Consider the following 22,768-nt stretch of genomic DNA (forward strand, 5'->3'; position numbering starts at 1 on the left):
AATTAAGCATCCACTCAGATGTGCCCTGTTCACATGTTCTTCAAGGTTTTGATTTATAATGTAAACTACAACACATCACACAGTGAATAGCACCAGTGCCTCACAAACTTTTTTGACTTATAGGGTCTGTTGGGATGACAGGAAAAAAAGTGTTACAAGCAGCACTGGCTTTCCCATGAAATCTGACATAATCTGTGTCGGATGCAGATACAGTATGATCAGAGGGCTTATTATTTTAAAAACAGAAACTGTTAAGCCATTCTGAATAGCACATCCACTTTTCTTTTTCATCGCTATACCGTATATTGGGGGAGATGTATCAAACTGGTGTAAAGTAGAACTGACTTAGTTGCCCACAGCAACCAATCAGATTCCACCTTTCATTTTCCAAAGGAGCTGTGAAAAATGAAAGGTGGAATCTGATTGATTGCTAATTAAGCCAGTTTTACTTTACACCAGTTGGATAAATCTCCCCCATTATGCCCAGTGTATTGTTTCAACCAAGTATTTTTATATATAGTGTTGGCACCTTCTTCCAACTGTAGATATGTCATTATTTTTATAAAGCTATTAATGCTGACTATTAAATATGATTTATAGTGTAACTATACTTTCCAAAAACTTTAAATATGTCATCAAAATCTTTGATATGCCTCCATAACATATCAAAACTAGTGTTGAGTGAATCGAAGTTAACAAAGTGGAACTCAATCCGAATTTCAGAAAAAATTTGTTTCGCCACAAATCCGAATTTCTTCGCCCTTTGTAGTAACAAATGAATTCTTCCTGAAATGGCGGTAGAAAGAAAAAACAAAAAAATACTTATCTCATCCATTTGATTGCGGAGAGGTCGACTCGGCCATCTTGATTGAAGAAAATTGGCCATTCTTGCATGCATTGACATGGGAAAGTCATCACATCAGCACACACGAGAACTGGCGCAACCGCCTCTCCGCAATCAAAGGGATGAGGGGAGTATGTATTTTTTTTTAACCCCTGATTAACCCCCTAATAGGCTAAATGTGACTCTCAAATGCGACAATCAGCATTTAACACGGCATCTGGACTGGGGGGCCACGTGATCGCCATTCCCCGTCATTGCCCCCGCTCCATACAATGAAATGGAACTAATTAAGAAGTGATTTGTAACAAATTTTATTTATTTTCGCAGTTCGATGAAGCAGCTGAATCGAATTTTTGAAAACTTCACTCATCACTAATCAAAATGTTTTGGAGAGTGTAGTTAATTTTTAAAGGAGTTGTTCATGTGTGAGGGGGGTAGGGGTAGGCAGACTTGTGAAGGGAAGCATAGTTACCTGCTTCCTAGAACTGGTTCCCCTGTCTTGACTGCTCCACTGGGCTCTCTGGATGTAAACGTCCTGTTTGACACTGCTGCAGCCAATTGCTTGCCTCAGTAGTGACCTGCTTCCCTTGCGTTATGAAAAAAGGTCACATGAGAAGCAGGTCACAGCTGTTGCCAGCGATTGGCTGTAGTGGCATCAAACAGGAAGTTTATGTCTGAACAGCCCAGTAAGACAGCCAGATCCTGCAGTTTTTGCACTGGCCACTAGGCCTAAAAATAGTTGCAACTTCTTGGTCTGGACAAATCACTCTACTGCAGTTATCTCCTTATTATCACAGGGAGGTTTAGAATGACGTATATCGCCTCTGTGTATAGATAACACAGGATTCTCCATTAACAATAGGTGATTGTCAAAGCTTATTTACTCCTTGCTTGTACATTGACTTCTGCACAGGTCACAGAGCATGCCTAGAAGACTCTCCCTTAGAAGTCAATGTGTCTATAGCCCATGGGCTATTTAAGCATGCATGGGATAGGCATAAGGCCATCCTTCATATAAGATAGGGCCAGGGGCTATCCATAGTATTCAGTATATTGGGCAGACTAGATGGGCCAAATGGTTCTTATCTGCCGACACATTCTATGGGCTGCTGTAAAGCAATTCTTTAAATGCTTTCTAAATGCTAAGAACAGCTCAGGCAAGATGGCTGTCCCCATAATCTTGTTCGTGAAATAGAATAAATAAATCTGTAACCAGAAAATAAAAACAGATAAGAAAAAGGGTACAAGTCACTATCTGGTTTTAACTTGCAGAAAAAAAATTGGCAACATATTCACTTTAAGAGTCTGTGTCACCAGCATTTTTTGGTATATCCTTCATAGTCACAAGGTAACTGCTGCCCTCCATGCCAAAAAAACCTAGATAATACACATTCCTCAGAAAATCAACAAGGGCAGGGATATAGCTATGGGACCCTGAGCCCTTCTGCAAGTTCTGAAAAAATGCATGCAGCAGTTAGGAAGAATGTTTAACTCTTACATCGAGGGCCATTATATCATTCTATAGAAACCCTTCCAAATGGCATATTGTGATGCTGCAGTATTAGAGAAACCTTAGCTATAATGACTGTTTCTATAGCCTCAAAAAATAGCAATCAGCCTATTTTTCCATTTTAAGTATGATCATATGCAGCCATTATGAGTAGACATGAGCGAAGTTTTGAAAAATTTGATTCGGAAGCTTTCCTGAATTTTGACAAGAAATGTGATTTGTGACAAATTACTTTGTCACAAATCCCGTTTTGTTGCATGGAGGAGGCGCTGATTGCGGCATCTGAGACTCACATTCAGCTGCTCAGGGATTTGCTTAACATTTTTGGCACAGATTTATTGATAAATTGCCCCCATTATCTCTTCCATTTGGTCTACTTTTTACTTTTTACCAAAAAAAATAAGGGGTGAGATGGAAGGGGGTATTGTTGTGGGATCAGACTACGCAAAGTTGTTTGTAGTCTGGAACCATGGAAACACAAAGTTGTATTCACAAACAGGGTAGAAGACAGTAAAATAAGGACCACCTGTCAGCATGATCAACCCTATTAAACCAGGCCTCTGGCTTGGTTGAATAGATCCTGCTGAGTAAACTGATACATGTCTTGTGAAAATTGGCAGTGGTGGTTCTGGGGGGGGGGGGAAGACATGTTCTTTATGCTAACTAGGGCTTCAGTGTACTGAGGGGCATGGCCAGCACTGGATAACTGTAGAGTCGAGGTACAGATACCCCTTAGTGCTCCAAAGTCGTAATTTGCATAACGAATAAAAGTATTTTTTCTCAGGAGCGCCAACAACCAATCTTCACAAGACAGGTATTTTAATCAGCACTTTCAACATTACCAAAATTGCTTAATTTTATATTTTAGATGTATTGGCAGTGGGCACCATAAAAGACAATGATTGTGAAAGCGGAAATAGCCTTTTAATATGTTCTAAAATAGACCTTTTGTTACATGTAATTTTACTATCTACTAAATCCCATAGATTTACAGACTTTTTTTTTTGCTGCTACCATTTTTTTTGTTTGGACTTGAAAGTTTTTTAAAGATTGGTGTTGATTTGATATATAATATTAAGAATAAAGCATGTCATTTATTTTAAAACAAAGTAACTTTAAGTATAAGTTAACTGGGGGTGGAATCGAGCCATGAGAATACTACTCTGTACATGACAATAAAAAACTATTCAAGAAAATGTGTGCATGTGAGCAAACCTGCTACGATTCCTATAAATGCCCTATTGTGTTACCACTGTATCTCATATCTGGATTTATCTTCACTAATACAATTTGAAAAGTTTCTAATACGCTTACATTTCTCCATGGCATTCTGGAAATGTGCAGCTAATACAATATATTGGGACACTCTAGTGGTATAGCCCTACATATCCGACAGATGTCATTTTGCTATTCTCTGTCGCACTCACATTGGTGAAATCAATCCTTTTGACTTTGGGTATCATCATGTATCATGTGATTTTTGTGCTCAGTATGGGACCTTCAGTCTCAGCCAATGAATATTCATGGAGCTGATGTATTTATGAGGTAAATCATTTTAATGTGTAGCTGTGCTATTTTGCTATGCATATATTATGCGTACTATAGGGCATCATAGAATCAGTATGGAATCCTATGTGATAATGATACAAACTATTTTTGGTATTTGCTAGACTTTTCAGTGATCGACTCTGGTCTGACTGATCTGTTGGAAAATTGATCTAATTAATTTGATTGCATCTAGTCAATTCTGCTTTTTAGGAAATTAAGGCCCTTTTCATACAGATGATTTTCTTGACTGGGTGCTGTCCAAGTATACAGTAGAATGGAAAGCACCTGGGCTGAACACTGACACATTAATGTCAATGGATATATCACATGGGCAATTTTCCCAATGGACGAGTAGGCCATGCTGAGGCAGTTGCATCATCCTTCTTTGATTTTCCTGGAAGACTCATTTACTTAGGTGAATGGGTCTGCAAGAACAATGGATGGCACATGGATGCCATTGATGTATGGTCCATTTAAAAACCCCTCCATGGTCATTGTCTGGAGCATGGACAAGCTTTCTATTGTCTGTCTGAATAAGCCCTTCAGGTTGTATTTTTGTTCCAAATATCCTGCATTTGAATCCACTCTAATTCACCTTGTAGGTCAGCTTTGCTAGCAATCTATTAGATTCCTATTGGGGTAACCCTTATTTCACCTCATGAATCTATATGCTTCCCTGTGATTTACAGGCTTGTTTTAGGTCAAGCAGCAGGAAGCATGAAGTTTCGCAACAAATCAAGCTTCTTCAGTGTACTACTTTTGTCTCCGATATTGGCTGATGCTCCTATCAATTCCTAGGTAGTGGGTGCTCTCCAGGTGTATCAGAACTAGGATGTTTCAACAGTCATAACCTGTCAAGGCATAGGAGTTGTAGTTTCTCAACAGCTGGTAAGCTCAAGATTGGACACCCCTGCTTTAAGGCAAGACAGACACATTAGAAGGCTACTGACAAAACACTTGTTCAGTCAATGGCTATTTCTGCTGACCCTCATACAAACACACAGTTGAGCAGGCATGTATCCTCAATGAAGAGAAGAGAGTAAGCCCTCTGGCAGCAGCTTATCTCCTTGACAACAAAAAGCATGGGCATGTTGAAATTTAACAGCCCTGTTTTTTTCTCCCCCGACATCTGATGCTGAGGGAGAATCAGGAGGCCTCAAACACATTAGATGGTTGTCTCATCCCACAGTATGATGTCATTGGAGGCTGGAATGGATGTCTATCCTCCTTAGTGATGAGTCACGCTTTTATCTCGCACACAATGATAGCCAGAGATTGGTCTGGAGACCACATGGAAAAGCCTTCACAAGGAATAGTCACACTGATCCTACTCCTAGGATAAAGACATGGGGTGGAATAATGTACGGTAGCCCTTTTGGTCTTCATTTCAGGTACACTAAAAGCTCCGCGTTGTCATGGAACCAATAAGCAGAACATTCCCCCAGACAACCATTAATAATCTCACTGATAGCATGTCAAGGTGTGTAGGGGTGTCTACTGCTGTGTAGCGCTCATATTCGATACTGAATAATATAAAGATATAAAGATATTTGTTTCCATTTTTTTTACCATTTTCATAACATTAACATGTCTATTGATCCTGAGATTTCAATAATTCCATGACTTTTGCTTCTTGATGTTCCAATTTCAATGTTGAGGAGTAGATATAAATACATAAATATTTTATCTCATGTTTGTATGGTTTTCTATGATAATTACGTAGGTACAGACAGACTAGGAATGCACATCATCTGATTCTTTTCTTTCTAAATGGAGAGAAAGAGCAGTGCTATCTCTGATACCCAACACAGGGTTAATAAGCAGAACCCGACTGTCGCTTCGTAACATGCCATGGTGCAGCGGCAGCACAATTAATTACAGAGTTCATTAATTAGTGAACATATTAAAGAAAGACACCACTACTGACAAGTGCAGACATGATATATCATCAAGTCAATAAACTATTGAACATGAAACTGGACCTTTCAGCAAGATCTCTTTTCTTCCTCACTGTTAACCTACAGACACATATATTATTCCTGCTTCATCAGCAGATGTCATTGGTAATATATTTCATATTACTATTTCCGTTAATCAGAAATACATACTTATATAGCTTGGAAAATGAACGATTGAACAGTTTACATGATGGAGGGGGGCTGCTAGAAGTATGTGGATGACAGTGTCATTTATTCCATGCTGGCAACTGGTATTAAACAGTAGCACTGCACAGGATATAGAAAACAGTACTAGGATGAGATTTATTTACCGCCACGCTGGATAAAGATAGCAAAGAAACCAGAATGAGGAGCATAATCTCCATACTGTATTACTGCTACACTTCCAGTCTATAGTATGGCAGGTTTGTGGCAGTTCTATATCCAGGGATTGTAGACAGTATTACTATAGCCACAATAGCAATGCTGTTAAGAGGGATTGTTCAGCATCAGTAAAACATGGCTGCTTTCGTTTAGAAACAGTGCCAAACTTGTCCACAGCTTGTATGAGGTATTACTGATATACTAACAATATAATAGTGTGTACTGCATAAGCAGTACAGTGTATCACAGAAGCGATCAGTGGATCACATGTCAAAGTCCTCTTGTGGGACTAATGGGTGGTAAAAAGTAGAGTTGACGTTTTATTTAAAAAAAATCTCCAGATCACAAACAAATAAACCTTTTCCATTGAATAAAAAGTGGAATTTTTTCCCCAGTGGAAAATATTACAAAAATAACCCACCCAAATACTAGTGATTGCTGTGTCCTGCACTATATAATTATCACATAACTTATCAGGCAGAATTGTATTTTTTTGCATATTTGCCACAAAAAATTTAATAAAAAACTATTTTAAAGTGTTATGTACCCAAAAATGGTACCAATGAAAACTACAAGTCGTTCCACAAAAATTAAGACCTCATCTTTCTAGAACAAAAAGTAAAAAACTTGGGGTGCAACCATTCAAAACATATATGCGACAATTAAAAAACTAGCTATTTTTGGTATCCCTGTAGTGCACCCAGAGAATAAAGTTATTATGTTTTTTATGCTGCAAAATGAAGGTCGCAAAATTTACAATGTAAAAACTCAGTGGCAGCATTGCTGTTTTATCCCATCCCACCAGAAAAAGTTAATAAAAGTTAACCAGTAAGCTATATGTACCCCAAAATGTTGTCATTAAAAACTAAAACTTGTTCCACAAAAAACAGGTCCTCATATGACTATATTGATGGAAATAAAGGTTATAGTTCTTGGAATGTGACAATAAAAAAAAATATAAAAAATTGCTTGGTCACTAAGGGGGAGATTTATCAAAGCTGGTGAAAGGGAAAACCGGCTTAGTTGCTACCAATCAGATTCCACCTTTCATTTTTCAGAGCTCCTTTAGAAAATGAAAGGTGGAATCTGATTGGTTGCTAGGGGCATCCAAGCTATTTTTCCTTTACACCAGTTTTTATAAATCTCCCCCACAGTCCCCAAATGAATACAGGAGGATAGGCGTTACTGACGGAATCATACTATGTCCTGAGGTTATGTCCTATCTGATGTTACATTGTGGAGCAATGCCCCTAAGGGAGAATATCTATGTATAATGGTGCCATATGGGAGACACTTTCTGTAGTAAGCAAATCTATGCGCCTCCATACAGGATCCAGTGGTGCTGCCCCCACTTACTGCTGTGGGCTGTGATTGGCTACAGTGGTCCCATTTGGTCAAAATGACATCACAGCCACAGCCAGGTTAACAAAGTCTGGTATGAACGGACATTGCTGGATCTAATTGGTAATTAATGCTTCTTTTATTTTTGCATTGTTGCCCCATTGCTCCATTTTAGCTTGAAACTGGACAGCCCCTTTAAAGGGCTTCTGTCACTCCACTAAACAAATTATTATTTTTTGTCTCCTTAAAATCCTTATGCTGCGATTTCTCAATATATAGGGCTATTACTCAGTTTGGTTCAGTAGTTATATAAAAAAACTGATGCGCCGATTACGTCACATGTACGCGCACTGAGGATGGAGCAGCCGAGCGAGCGTCCTCCACTGAGTGCGCCTGCGTCAACTGAAGACCGGCGCGAGATTTAAAACGCAGACAGGGCCAGTCAGAGAACGAGCGCGTCCGCTGGCCCTGTCAATCAACATGAGGAGGGGGCGTCATTATGAATGGAGGATGCGGCTGCTACCAGCAAGTAGCCGCCCTACCTGCTGCTAGACAGGTAATTTGCATATTATAAAAGTCTGTTTTTTTATATAACTACTGAACCAAACTGAGTAATAGCCCTATATATTGAGAAATCGCAGCATAAGGATTTTAAGGAGACCAAAAAAAAAATAATTAGTTTAGTGGAGTGACAGAAGCCCTTTAAGTTCTTATCTCTGGGTCAACACTGTGAGAATGTAGGTTTGCATTGTTTGTCTATGACACATGCATAAAGCCATATTATCTATATCAGGGATCATCAACCTCCGGCACTCCAGCTGTTTAGAAACCACAACTCCCAGAATCCTTCTTTCACTTCTATGGGAGTTACAAGAACTGCAGAATAAATGTGCATGCTGGGAGTTGTAGTTATACAGCATCTGGAGTGCCGAAGGTTGCTGATCCCTGATCTATATCATTGTTGGCTGGTGCATGATGTAACTGTACAAATATTTTACCTATTTTCTTTCAGTGAAATCTCCTTGCACACGCTGGCATTAAGTGAGTGAAATTGCTGATCCCTATCACAGATAGCTGCACTTGATTTTGACAAATGAAATATGATTATGTGCTGTAGTAGAAGACTCGGAGCCAGTAGGCTCTGCATTGATACTATTCTGTTATAAGAGGATGCTTTCCTGGGATATTCTTAAGCGACCTTCTCATCCTGTTTATTAGGTCTAATGGTATCACAGGCACTAGAAGCTAAGTGTCTCTGTGTCTTGTAAGCCATAAAGTACAGTAGAGCTGCATCGGAAATGAACTTTTTCCATCTTTTGTGTCCCTCCAAACAATGTGGTTGCGCTGTGTTTTCCATAAGCCACAACAACTCATGCATATTGTAAGAGCAGAAATAGTGAAATGGACAACGATCGATGAAACCCTTCTCCCTTCTTCTTTTTTTCACTGCAGGCCATCCGATGTACACTTGTAAATTGCACATGTGAATGTTTCCAGCCCGGGAAGATAAATCTGAGAACCTGTGACCAATGTAAACATGGCTGGGTGGCACATGGTAAGAAACAACATGCTCATGTCCTCCTCATAAAACTGTTAAATATCTATCTATCTATCTATCTAGGATGAAGAAATTCCACGGCACATCCAAGGAGTAAAAATAAGTATAACGGCTTTATTCACCAGACACGCAACGTTTCGATCAGCTTGCTGGGACCAAGCGGATCGAAACGTTGCGTGTCTGATGAATAAAATCGTTATAATTATTTTTACTCCTTGGATGTGCCGTGGAATTTTTTCATCCATATTGTTTGGAGGGGAATCGCCTCCTCGGCCTCAGGCACTCCACATTTACGCAGAAAACCGCAGTGCTGCCCAATTCTTGCTTCTTCTAGTATCTATCTAGCTATCAATCGTCTATCTCTATCTGTCTACTATCTATCTACCTACTATCTACCTACTATCTATCTATCTATCTATCTATCTATCTATCTATCAATCTATCTGTCTATCTACCTACTACCTACCTACTATATATCTATCTGTCTATCTACCTACTACCTACCTACTATCTATCTATCTATCTATCTATCTATCTGTCTTATTTATCTATATAACTAGTATTCCTGTTCACTTCATCCCCAAAAACATGAAATTGTCACCATCCGATGTAACTAGTGCCAGTAGGACTCTCATTACACTGAGGAAGTTTTCTACGTCTCTATTGAAAACATTGATCCATCATTTGCAGTCATTGCTATAAAAATATGACTGCGAAGGTCATGAGAATGACAGGGAGGTAATGTGAGTCAGACAGATATTAGTCAATGAGATGACATCCAACACTGCTTTTGTAGAACGCAGAAAAGACATTTCTTTAAAGGGAATCTGTCACTGGTTTTATGGTGTCCTAACTAAGGGCAGCATAAACTAGTGACAGATCTTCTTAGCAAAATACTGGGTCACTTTCTTCATGGCCTCATGCACACGGCCGCTGGGCAAGTCGTCAATCCACGGCCGCCAGCCGTGTGCACCACGCATCATGGATGCGGATCCATTCACTTGAATGGGTTCGCAATTCTGGAGATGCGGAACGGAGTAACGGAACGGAACACCGAAAGCACTACGGAGTGCTTCCGTGGTGTTTCTTTCCGTTGTTCCGCACCGCAAATAAATATGACATGTCATATTTTTTTGCGGTGCGGACAGACCACGGACCCTATTCAAGTTGAATGGGTCTGGCCCGCTGCTCGGATGTTGCCCATGCATTGGGGACCGCAATTGCGGTCCCCAATGCACGGAATGGCCGCACAACAGCCATGTGCATGAGGCCTGATTGTGCAGTGCATAATGATGAGTCCCCATATTCATGAGCTCCTGATATTCTCCACCCCTGCTGCTAATGCAGATGGAAAAAACTTTCAATCAGAGGCAGGTGGGTGGAGAAAGCAAGAAGCTTTATATATATATATATATATATATATATATATATATATATATATATATATGAAGTAAAAAATAGAAGAGCAGCACACAATATATGAGCAGGTGCAATACCTTGAAGAGGGCCACGGACCTGGTCCAAATGAGATATAAAGAAGGAAAAAATCCAAGGCAGCACACAAGTAATCCGTGAAAAAAGAGGGTGTTTATTGACCCATATGTGGACAGCAACGTTTTCAGCTCTCTCAATGGAGCCTATATATATAAGAAATTCCATAGCACCTCCTCATGGTGAAAGAAATGGTGTCCTTTATTCACCCATGCAAAGTATCAGTCCACTTGCTGGGACAGCAAGTGTTCTGAAACATTGCATGGGTGAATAAAGGACACCATTTCTTTCACCATAAGGCGGTGCTATGGAATTTCTTCTATATTTAACAGGTGATTTTGTCAGAATCCATATCTGCTGGCACTCCATACTATTTTGGAATTTTCTTGACCTTTTTGACTTTTGACTTTATTTGGTGCTGCTTTTGCTTGATTTTATTAATATACATTGAGCAAAAATATAAACGCAACCCTTTTGGTTTTGCTCCCATTTTGCATGAGCTGAACTCAAAGATCTGAAACATTTTCTACATACACAAAAAAAACATTACTCTCAAATATTGTTCACAAATCTGTCTAAATCTGTGTTAGTGAGCACTTCTCCTTTGAAGAGATAATCCATCCCACCTCACAGGTGTGGCATATCAAGGTGCTGATTAGATAGCATGAATATTGCACAGGTGTGCCTTAGACTGCCCACAATAAAAGCACACTCTGAAATGTGCGCAGTTTTGCCTTCCTGGGGGTTTTTCAGAAAACCAGTCAGTATCTGGTGTCGCCACCATTTGCCTCACGCAGTGCAACACATCTCGGTCGCATAGAGTTGATTAGGTTGTTGATTGTGGCCTGTGGAATGTTGGTCCACTCCTCTTCAATAGCTGTGCGAAGTTGCAGAATATTGTCAGGAACTGGAACACGCTGTCGTATACGCCGATCCAGAGCATCACAAACATGCTCAATGGGTGACATGTCCAGTGAGTATGCTGGCCATGCAAGAACTGGGATGTTTTCAGCTTCCAGGAATTGTGTACAGATCCTTGCAATATGGAGCCGTGCATTATCATGCTGCATCATGAGGTGATGTCGTGGATGAATGGCACAACAATGGGTCTCAGGATCTCGTTGCGGTATCTCTGTGCATTCAAAATGTCATCAATAAAATGAACCTGTGTTCGTTGTCCATAACATACGCCTGCCCATACCATAACCCCACCGCCACCATGGGCCACTCGATCCACAACGTTAACGTCAGCAAAACGCTCACCAACACGATGCCACACACCCTGTCTGCCATCTGGCCCTGAACAGTGAAAACCGGGACTCATCCGTGAACAGAACGCCTCTCCAACGTGCCAGACGCCAAATAATGTGAGCATTTGGCCACTCAAGTCGGTTGCGACGACGAACTGCAGTCAGGTCCAGCCCCCGATGAGGACGACGTGCATGCAGATGAGCTTCCCTGAGATGGCTTCTGACAGTTTGTGCAGAAATTCTTTGGTTATGCAAACCGATTGTTGCTGCAGCTGTCCGGGTGGCTGGTCTCAGACGATCATCGAGGTGAACATGCTGGATGTGGAGGTTCTGGGCTGGTGTGGTTACACGTGGTCTGCAGTTGTGAGGCCGGTTGGATGTACTCCCAAATTCTCTGAAACACCTTTGGAGACGGCTTATGGTAGAGAAATGAACATTCCTTGCACGGGCAACAGCTCTGGTAGACATTCATGCAGTCAGCATGCCAATTGCACGCTCCCTCAAATGTTGCGACATCTGTGGCATTGTGCTGTGTAATCAAACTGCACATTTCAGAGTGGACTTTTATTGTGGGCAGTCTAAGGCACACCTGTGCAATATTCATGCTGTCTAATCAGCACCTTGATATGCCACACCTGTGAGGTGGGATGGATTAGCTCGGCAAAGGAGAAGCGCTCATTAACACAGATTTAGACAGGTTTGTGAACAATATTTGAGAGTAATGGGTCTTTTGTGTATGTAGAAAATGTTTCAGATCTTTGAGTTCAGCTCATGCAAAATGGGAGCAAAACCATTTTTGCTCAGTATATATATATATATATATATATATATATATATATAGAGAGAGAGAGAGAGAGAATGAAACGGACAGCACTTCCAATAGAAAATCGTGATTTAATCGACCCAAGAGGGACAGTGAGGCAACGTTTTGGCTCAGACACAGAGCCTTTCTCATGCTTGCTGTCCGTTTCCTTCTACATTTTTTGGGTAAGAAGTTATACCCTGGGACATAGCACCCGTCTTACTTGTTGTGAATTGCTGCTGCCATTTTTTCCTTTTATATATATATATACAGTACAGACCAAAAGTTTGGACACACCTTCTCATTCAAAGAGTTTTCTTTATTTTCATGACTATGAAGGCATCAAAACTATGAATTAACACATGTGGAATTATATACATAACAAACAAGTGTGAAACAACTGAAAATATGTCATATTCTAGGTTCTTCAAAGTAGCCACCTTTTGCTTTGATTACTGCTTTGCACACTCTTGGCATTCTCTTGATGAGCTTCAAGAGGTAGTCCACTGAAATGGTCTTCCAACAGTCTTGAAGGAGTTCCCAGAGATGCTTAGCACTTGTTGGCCCTTTTGCCTTCACTTTGCGGTCCAGCTCACCCCAAACCATCTCGATTGGGTTCAGGTCCGGCGACTGTGGAGGCCAGGTCATCTGGCGCAGCACCCCATCACTCTCCTTCATGGTCAAATAGCCCTTACTTTCAAAGTTTTCCCAATTTTTCGGCTGACTGACTGACCTTCATTTCTTAAAGTAATGATGGCCACTCGTTTTTCTTTACTTAGCTGCTTTTTTCTTGCCATAATACAAATTCTAACAGTCTATTCAGTAGGACTATCAGCTGTGTATCCACCTGACTTCTCCTCAATGCAACTGATGGTCCCAACCCCATTTATAAGGCAAGAAATCCCACTTATTAAACCTGACAGGGCACACCTGTGAAGTGAAAACCATTTCAGGGGACTACCTCTTGAAGCTCCTCAAGAGAATGCCAAGAGTGTGCAAAGCAGTAATCAAAGCAAAAGGTGGCTACTTTGAAGAACCTAGAATATGACATATTTTCAGTTGTTTCACACTTGTTTGTTATGTATATAATTCCACATGTGTTAATTCATAGTTTTGATGCCTTCAGTGTGAATCTACAATTTTCATAGTCATGAAAATAAAGAAAACTCTTTGAATGAGAAGGTGTGTCCAAACTTTTGGTCTGTACTGTATATATAATGGAAAAAACTTTCAATCAGAGTCAGGTGGGTGGAAAAAGCCAGAAGCTTTATATACAGTATATATAACATTAATGTATAAAACTGCTGATAGATATACTTTAAAGGGTTTGTCTCACTACAGTAAGTGCCAATTATCATGTAGAGAAAGTTAATACAAGGCACTTACTAATGTATTGTGATTGTCTATTTTGCTTCCTTTGCTGGCTGGATTCATTTTTCCATCACATTACACACTGCTTGTTTCCATGGTTACGACCACCCTGCAATCCATCAGCGGTGGCTGCGCTTGTACAATATAGGAAAAAGTGCCACCCTCCGGGAGCGCACTTAGGTTTTTGCTGCTTGCTGGGGTTTGCTCTCCAGTATGGGAACGCAACCAAATGGAATGGAATGCATTTTGGAGCATTTTGTTCAGTTCAGTTTTGTCTCCATTGATGGGGCCAAAATGAAGCGCTTTTCTCTCCGGTATTGAAATTCTCTGTTGGATCTCAATACCGGAAAATAAAAACGCATATGTGAAAGCAGCAGTGCTTATAGTGATAACGTGGGATTTTTTTCTTGATATATATTAGGAAAATAAATATATGCATGCAAACGTAACGTTAAAACTGAGTGTGTAACCCCAATATCCGTCCTCATGCACACATGAGATTAGAGCCTGTAGAGAGGCACACTAATCTACTCCCTATGGGGCCATTTAGACAGTCATACTGTATTACAAGCAACAGCTTTTTTTTTATACATCACTCTCCTATTTATGAAAAACAGTGTTTGATGGCCACAAACTTGATTTTGAAAGACCTAGTAAGCGGTAGATAGATAGATAGATAGATAGATAGATATAGACAGATAATAGATAGATGGCTATATAGGTAGATATATAGCTATATAGGTAGATAGATAGATAGATAGATAGATAGATAGATAGATAGATAATAAATTACAATTTAATATATATGATGGATGGATGGATGGATAAATTAGATATATAGATAATAGAGTTGATGATTATTGTGTGAAATGGATACAATTATCATGCAGTCAAGCAGGTCTAGAAACGTGTCTACAACCAACTGCTAATTAAAATTCCTGAAGTATGTAAAGGTTTTAAAAATTCTGGTAGTCACTCAAAGAGACATGGGATGCACACATCCCATATGTAGATTTTCTAAACAATGCTTTTTTCCTAATGACTCGCTGCACCTAGCTTGCTAGCAGCATCCTGAAACCTGTCAGATTCTCACATTTGATGGCTCAGCGAGACAGGTCGAGGGAACATTTCATCTGCCGTGCAGTACTGATAGTCTTCTAAATGAGTGCCTAAGGACCATGATATGCCTGCTTTGAGACTCTGACCTCCGTTTGTTTTTTATTAAATACTTTTAAAAAGAAATCTAAAAAAAAAAAAGCTCGTTAAATCACAACTCAATAGCAAGTGAATGTTAAAAAGCACTCAGTCGAATCAGATTACTATTCTGTGCCTCTTTTATTCAGCAGGACCAGTCTGAAATGATTCTCTGAATAACAAATAACAAGTCCCTGCTGCAGTCGAGACTTTGTTTCCTAGCCCTGTCGTTAATTAATTTCATTTAAACCACATTGATGAAATGTTACCTTTAAATAGGAGACAGGTTTTAGGGAAAATGGTTCAGCCTTGATGGACTGGAGTAAAGGGCAAGACACCTATGTAAGGTTTAGTCTGATTGACATCCTTGTTTATAATTAAGGGACGGACATGACTATTCAAGGCGCTGAAAATCAAATTCATAATTCCAAATAAGCAGAAATGTATATTTGCAGCAAAGGCCCCTAACCCCTTTTCAGCTTAAAAGCCACTTTTAAATTTGACCAGAGGGATAAAAGCTATGAAATAAACATATGCCTGAAATGAATAATATCAACCTTACCTAATTATATGGTTTTGGTGGTAGCTTTAGGTTTCATGAACACTGTGACATCCCTGGTACTACCAGGGTACAACAATATTTAGATCTGCTACCATCTGTGGAGCTTCTCACACAGGGGCCTAAGAGCTACTTGTGGGTCTAGAACCATTGGTTAGAAACATTGATTTAGAGGGACAGATTTATTGGTATGTAAGAACTATTACTGATTTGAAAAGTGTCTGCGACTCGTGATAAATGTCTATAATGCTACTGGACAGCAGGTCCAAGCTTTGCTTCAGCATTCACATAATTGATATGCTGTTTGCATCTCTTTTGTGAAACAAAAGTATGTCTTAAAAGGAACCGGTCATGTGGAATATGGTGTCTGAGTGACAGGGAGCATGTTACAGAGCAGGAGGAGCTGAGCAGACTGATATATTGTTTTATGGCAATTATTCAGTAAAAATTATAGTTTATCCATTTAAAGAGGACCTTTCAACACTCCTGACCTGCCTGTTTTAATAGTTTTATGCATTCCCCATGTAATAACAATTCTGGAACATCTAGTCTTATGGCTCTATGTTGTGCCATTCCTTTATTATTTCTACTAGAAGTTATGAATGAATTGCCAGCAGTCTGCAGTAAGGGTACAGAGGGCTGATAACCAGTTGGGGGGGGGGGGGGGGGGGGGTGTACCTGCACAGACTCACTCTATCCAATCAGTGCTGAAATATTCAGACTTTGCAGGTACACCCCCCCCAACTTGTTACCACCCCTCTGTACCCTTACTGCAGACTGCTAGCAATTTATTCATAACTTCTAGTAGAAATAATAAAGGAATGGCACAACACAGAGCCATAAGAATAGATGATCCAGAACTGTTATTACATGGGGAATGCATGAAGCTATTAAAACAGGCATGTCAGGAGTGGTGAAAGGTCCTCTCTAAAGGGGTGTAATTTGCAGGCACCATGTTATATAGCAGGAGGAGCTGAGCAAATTAATATATAGTTTTGTGGAAAAAGATTCCGTATACTTAATAATTCATGCATTTTAATTCCTGCTCATTCTGGGCTTTGAAGTCAAGGAGACGGTCCTATCAATGACTGACAGCCTTCCCTCTATGACTGTGTATACAGAGATAGCTGTCAGTCACTGATAGGACCTTCCCTCTATGACTGTGTATACAGAGATAGCGGTCAGTCACTGATAGGACCTTCCCTCTATGACTGTGTATACAGAGATAGCTGTCAGTCACTGATAGGACCTTCCCTCTATGACTGTGTATACAGAGATAGCTGTCAGTCACTGATAGGACCTTCCCTCTATGACTGTGTATACAGAGATAGCTGTCAGTCACTGATAGGACCTTCCCTCTATTACTGTGTATACAGAGATAGCTGTCAGTCACTGATAGGACCTTCCCTCTATGACTGTGTATACAGAGATAGCTGTCAGTCACTGATAGGACCTTCCCTCCATGACTGTGTATACAGAGATAGCTGTCAGTCACTGATAGAACCTTCCCTCCATGACTGTGTATACAGAGATAGCTTTCAGTCACTGATAGGACCTTCCCTCTATGACTGTGTGTACAGAGATAGCTGTCAGTCACTGATAGGACCTTCTTCCCTCTATGACTGTGTATACAGAGATAGCTGTCAGTCACTGATAGGACCTTCCCTCTATGACTGTGTATACAGAGATAGCTGTCAGTCACTGATAGGACCTTCCCTCTATGACTGTGTATACAGAGATAGCTGTCAGTCACTGATAGGACCTTCCCTCTATGGCTGTGTATACAGAGATAGCTGTCAGTCACTGATAGGACCTTCCCTCTATGACTGTGTATACAGAGATGGCTGTCAGTCACTGATAGGACCTTCCCTCTATGACTGTGTATACAGAGATAGCTGTCAGTCACTGATAGGACCTTCCCTCTATGACTGTGTATACAGAGATAGCTGTCAGTCACTGATAGGACCTTCCCTCTATGACTGTGTATACAGAGATAGCGGTCAGTCACTGATAGGACCTTCCCTCTATGACTGTGTATACAGAGATAGCTGTCAGTCACTGATAGGACCTTCCCTCTATGACTATGTATACAGAGATAGCTGTCAGTCACTGATAGGACCTTCCCTCTATGACTGTGTATACAGAGATAGCTGTCAGTCACTGATAGGACCTTCCCTCTATTACTGTGTATACAGAGATAGCTGTCAGTCACTGATAGGACCTTACCTTAGCTTATATATTGGACCAGTATCAGGAACTGGCCCAGTTTGACATTGGTGTAGTGTCTTGGCCAGACTTCATTGTACTCTCAGAAAACAGAATCTGTGAGGATTTTCACACACCTCCAGCTGATGTCAATGAGTTGTTTTGCCATTGCTGACATTGCTGCCACTGTCCATCATTCCTAATACTGTACTGCTGCAGCTACTACAACCCCTGTTGCCACTACTACTACTTTCCCATACAGCAGCACATCCCCTGCCCTGTCCAGGTTTCATGCTGTAATCCTGCCACTGCAGCTACTGCTGACACTACTACTACCTCTACAGAGTTCCTCATTTCCAGCCTTGTCTTTCAGGTTCCATATTGTACTGCTGCCACTGCAGCTACTACTGCCCCTGCTGCCACTACTACTATCTAAGTAATTGCATTAGAAGGGTCTTAGTAAGAGAGGTGACCAAGAACCTAATGGTCAGTGTAGCTGAGCTCCAAAGATCCTGTGTGCAGATGGGAGAAACTTCTAGAAGGTCAGCCATCACTGTAGCATTCCAACAATCCAGGCTTTATGGCACAATGGCCAGAAGATGCCTCTTCTAAGTAAAAGACATATGAAATACCACCTGGAGTTTGCAAAAAAGCACCTAATAGCTCTCAGACTGTGAAAAAAGATTCTCTGGTCTAATGAAACCAAGATTTAACTTTTTGGCCTCAATTCTAAGCATCATGTCTGAAAGAGACCAGGCACTGCTCATGACCTGCCCAATACCATCCCCACGGTGAAGCATGTGGCAGCGTCATTCTGTGGGGGTATTTTTAAGAAGCTGGGACAGGGAAAGTTGAATGTAGCATTTTTTATTTTTTTATTTTTTATTTCACATAACACCTAACCTGATGTTACTCCCCAGAGATTCGGACTGGTTGTTCAAATCAAGCTACTGCAATGTCCAATACCACCTTGTGTGTATAAACACTGGTAGGCATCTTCCCCCAAAAAGGGATCATTTTTAATTTTGAAACACATAACAAATTTGACATTGCAGCGTGCCATTAAACAGGCTGTTTGTTACTAATGCTTACCGTCAGTTACGTACACAACTTTTCAGGACAATCTGAGAGCTTTTGATTTGGGTCAAATTTACTTGTGTTAGAATTGAATCTGCCAACCGATTAGTTCGAATTGGACTTAAAATGTTTTTCAAGATATTTGCACATCTGTACTCTATTTAATAATGTATAAGGTTTATACATAGGGATTATAACTAGGGATAAGCGAAGTGAGCTTCGGATCCTGGATACAAAGCCGCTTCTCTCAAACCTTCAGTTTAATGCTGTACGGAGATCCGTCTCTGTACAGCATTAAAATGTATGTCCTCTGAGGAAGTTGGAATTAACTCACTTTGCCTTGTCGGAAGCCATACATTTTAATGCTGTACGGAGTCGCTCAGTGAGAAGAGATTATTTCAGCTTCCATTCCAGTAAATGGTAACTGTAAAAAATTCCTATGCGCTGAGCTCCCTTTAGTGGCGGCATTAGGCAGCCAGCTTTGTAAAAGAAGGGAAGCAGATTTAACAATGTATTATGCTAGTTGTCTTATGGTGAGTACATTTAAAAATAGTTTTTTTTTAGAATGAGCGCCATATTTATGAAGCACCTATTCCACTTTTTCTGATATAGAAGTCAGATAAAGTGGGAGAGATAAACTTTTTAATGATGATTTTTTTAACTAAAATATTTTACACTTAATTTTAAAAAATGTGAATTCATGAGAAATCTGGGGCTTTGTGCATTGAATTGCTTTGAATTGATAATTACATGTCTACTGGGAATCTAGGTGGTGCAGGGGCATCTATGCTATGTTTTGCTATGGGCCCTATCAGATATGTGTATGGCTCTGACTGCAGCCTCAAATAAAATAGTCTGGAGTTTGCTGTAATTTCATGAAAGCGACCTCACAACCAAAGCCTAAGCTCTGAATGAAAATTTCACAGAACCATGTTATGAATATTCAATATTAGTTAAAGTGCCATTTTTGTGGAACAAATATTCATTCATTAATCTTCGAAGTATACCCGGTACTTGTCATTTTCTAAAATGTATTTGGTAATCATGTACCACACAAGTGCCAAGTGTTTCCCATGCCAGCAACAGCTAATATTAATGGGTGCTTGGTTGCCGTATGTTAACAAATAATGGAATTAATTATAGTCATTATTTTCAAGTAATTCTTCTGAAACTGTTAAGTATTAAAAGGCTGTGTATTTTCCGAAATTGCCGATCGAGTATTATTCCTAAGGGCTCATTCAGACGTCCGTAGTGTTGGATGCCAGTCTGTGTGCGTTCTGCAATTTGCCGACAGCACATGGCCGACACTATCATAGAAAATTCCTATTCTTGTCTGCAATTGTGGACAAGAATAGGACATTTTCTATCTTTTTTTGTGGGGCCACGGAACGGAACTACGGATGCGGACAGCACACAGTGTGCTGTCCGCATCATTTGTGGCTCCATTGAAATAAATGAGTCCGCAAAATTGCGGAACCGGTGTGGACCCATTCATACGGCCATGTGAATGGGCCCTAAATGTGTAGATAACTGTCAGTGGGCTGGACATTTGCTGGATCAGGTTGACTGATTGTAAGATGGCGTCAGTTTATTTTTACATCCACACATGAACCATGTTTAATATCACTTTGTCTCCCATTTCACCTCATCCCTAGATCTGTGACCCATCTTTCCAAACCTAAGTCTAATGTTGAACATTTAGCAGCTTTGAATAATCTACAAACTAATTAGTCAAGCGCCTGTGAGACTCTTGAGGTTGCGAGAAATTCCTAATGTGTACAGAGGGAGCTTTTCTTCAGGAGAAAAAGGAATCCCCGGGCTGGATGAACTTAACCCTTCATTCTCACTTGCATACGTGATCACTGCAAGGGAAAGCCTATCAAGTATTCCATCATATATATATATATATATATATATATATCCTGCACTGGTCTCCAGCAGATTCCTTGTCTGACAGGAACCATGTCAGCACAAAAGCCTCTCGTAGGATCAGACGAGACAGAAACAGGTGTCACATAGGCTGTCAAAACTGAAAAGTAAGACAAAAAAAAATAAAAAATCCGAGCGAAGGCGAAAAAGACAGACAATTATATTAATGCTGTCACTTTTATGTTGCAGCTTTGCGTTATTATCTGGAGGTGCTGAATGCGCATTTGCCTCAAAGAAAAGTAGACAGTAGACAAGGGGGAAACACGATCGTTATTAACTGAAGAGGCAGTGTGTCAGAGCTGGATAGGGTTCAAAGTTTTGTCTGAAAAAAAAATCAGACAGTCATGTCTATGAACAAACTGCGGTTCTGCTGTCGGCTACATAAACAGAGTAGCCATCTAAAATGTACTGCTTGGAAACAGATCACAGAGCTGCAAAATAATAATGAAAGATGTCATTGAGACCTTTTTCCGCTTCAATTTAATTACATTTAATTTGTATGTAATACATTTTTGAAGATTTTTTTATTTTTAATTTTTTTACTGGACTTTAGAAAATACTCTGGAAAATTCACAAGTAGCTTGCATTCGCTTTTTAAGTCAAAAGTTTTACATTGCACTTATAGTAGTGAACTTTTACCACTACTGGTGCTGAACTATATGGAAATAATGTCACTGGCAGAGAAAAAAGATCTGTTCTGTTTTTGTACAATTGTTTGTCTTAATTTTTTATACTTAGCCCTTAAAGTATATTTTTATTGATTAGTGCTAACCCCACCGAAAGAGCAGCATTATATGAAGAGTTTTCATATTTGGTGGGCTTGCATATTAGGGTATATAGTAGTAGCCATAGATGTGGTGCCATGCACATGAATGAGATTTCCGCAACCATGTTCGCACACCGTGGAAAATTTCCACATGTAGCATGTTACCTATCTCGAAGGAAAAGCCATGGAGAGACAAGGATTAGCCTCATTGAATGACAAAGGGGTTAATCCTTGTCCAGTTCAATGGCAGTTCACACTGCACATCAGGGACAAAGGTCTGCACTCTTGCCTTATGTAGTGCTTCAGTCCCCAGATGGCTACTGATGGAGTGTCATGTGACCCGATCCATCCATTAGTGGTCTCCACGGAACTGCATTGGGCACGGTACAACGCATTTGCTTGCTTTCCTTGTGGTGCATACTGCAGGTTAATAGAAGCTGCTGATCTAGAGATTAGGACGCATAAGCTTTAACCAGAATCCATCTTTGGACTACAGCACTCCATAGCTAGGAATGCAGTCTGGTGCTAGTAGTCAGACAGCTGTTTTTAAAGCAGGGAAGTTGCATGGACAATAACCCCTTCCCGACATATGATGTAATAGTACATCATGGCAGCAGGTGCGTTCCCGCATTTTGACGTACTATTACGTCATGGTGATCGGGTGGGCACCGGAGCAATGCGTGTCCGATCACTGCAGGGGACCGGCAGTTCCTGGTAGCCTCGCCCCTGCTGTATTCGCCGGCATCGCTGTACAAGCCGATGCGATCAGCGCTGACCGCGGCATAGAAGAGATTTGCGGCGGGTGAGGGAGTCCATCGGGTCCCCGCGGTGCTGTGGCGGGGGCCCTATGGTTGAGAAGGCAGACCGATGCCATGCAGAGGTTGAACCAATGCCTTGCACGGCATCGGGACCTGCCTTCTACGGGTGCTCAGGAGATCCAGCCTCAGGCTGCGTCTCCTAGGTAACCCGTTAGTGTATTACTCAGTGTACCAGGCAATGCAT

General features: G+C 40.6%; 1 protein-coding gene across 4 annotated transcripts in view; it reads left to right on the forward strand.

Annotated features, from left to right (window-relative positions):
• Positions 1–22,768, forward strand: part of BNC2 (basonuclin 2) — a 715,491-nt gene that overhangs the window by 553,103 nt on the left and 139,620 nt on the right. For all 4 annotated transcript variants that reach the window (XM_040417243.1, XM_040417247.1, XM_040417246.1 and 1 more), the window contains one exon: positions 9,017–9,119. In XM_040417243.1, coding sequence (XP_040273177.1) covers positions 9,017–9,119 — 103 coding nt within the window. The remainder of the gene's footprint in view (positions 1–9,016; positions 9,120–22,768) is intronic.

Source organism: Bufo bufo, chromosome 2 (genome assembly GCF_905171765.1).
Source record: "Bufo bufo chromosome 2, aBufBuf1.1, whole genome shotgun sequence".
Lineage (NCBI taxonomy): Eukaryota > Metazoa > Chordata > Amphibia > Anura > Bufonidae > Bufo > Bufo bufo.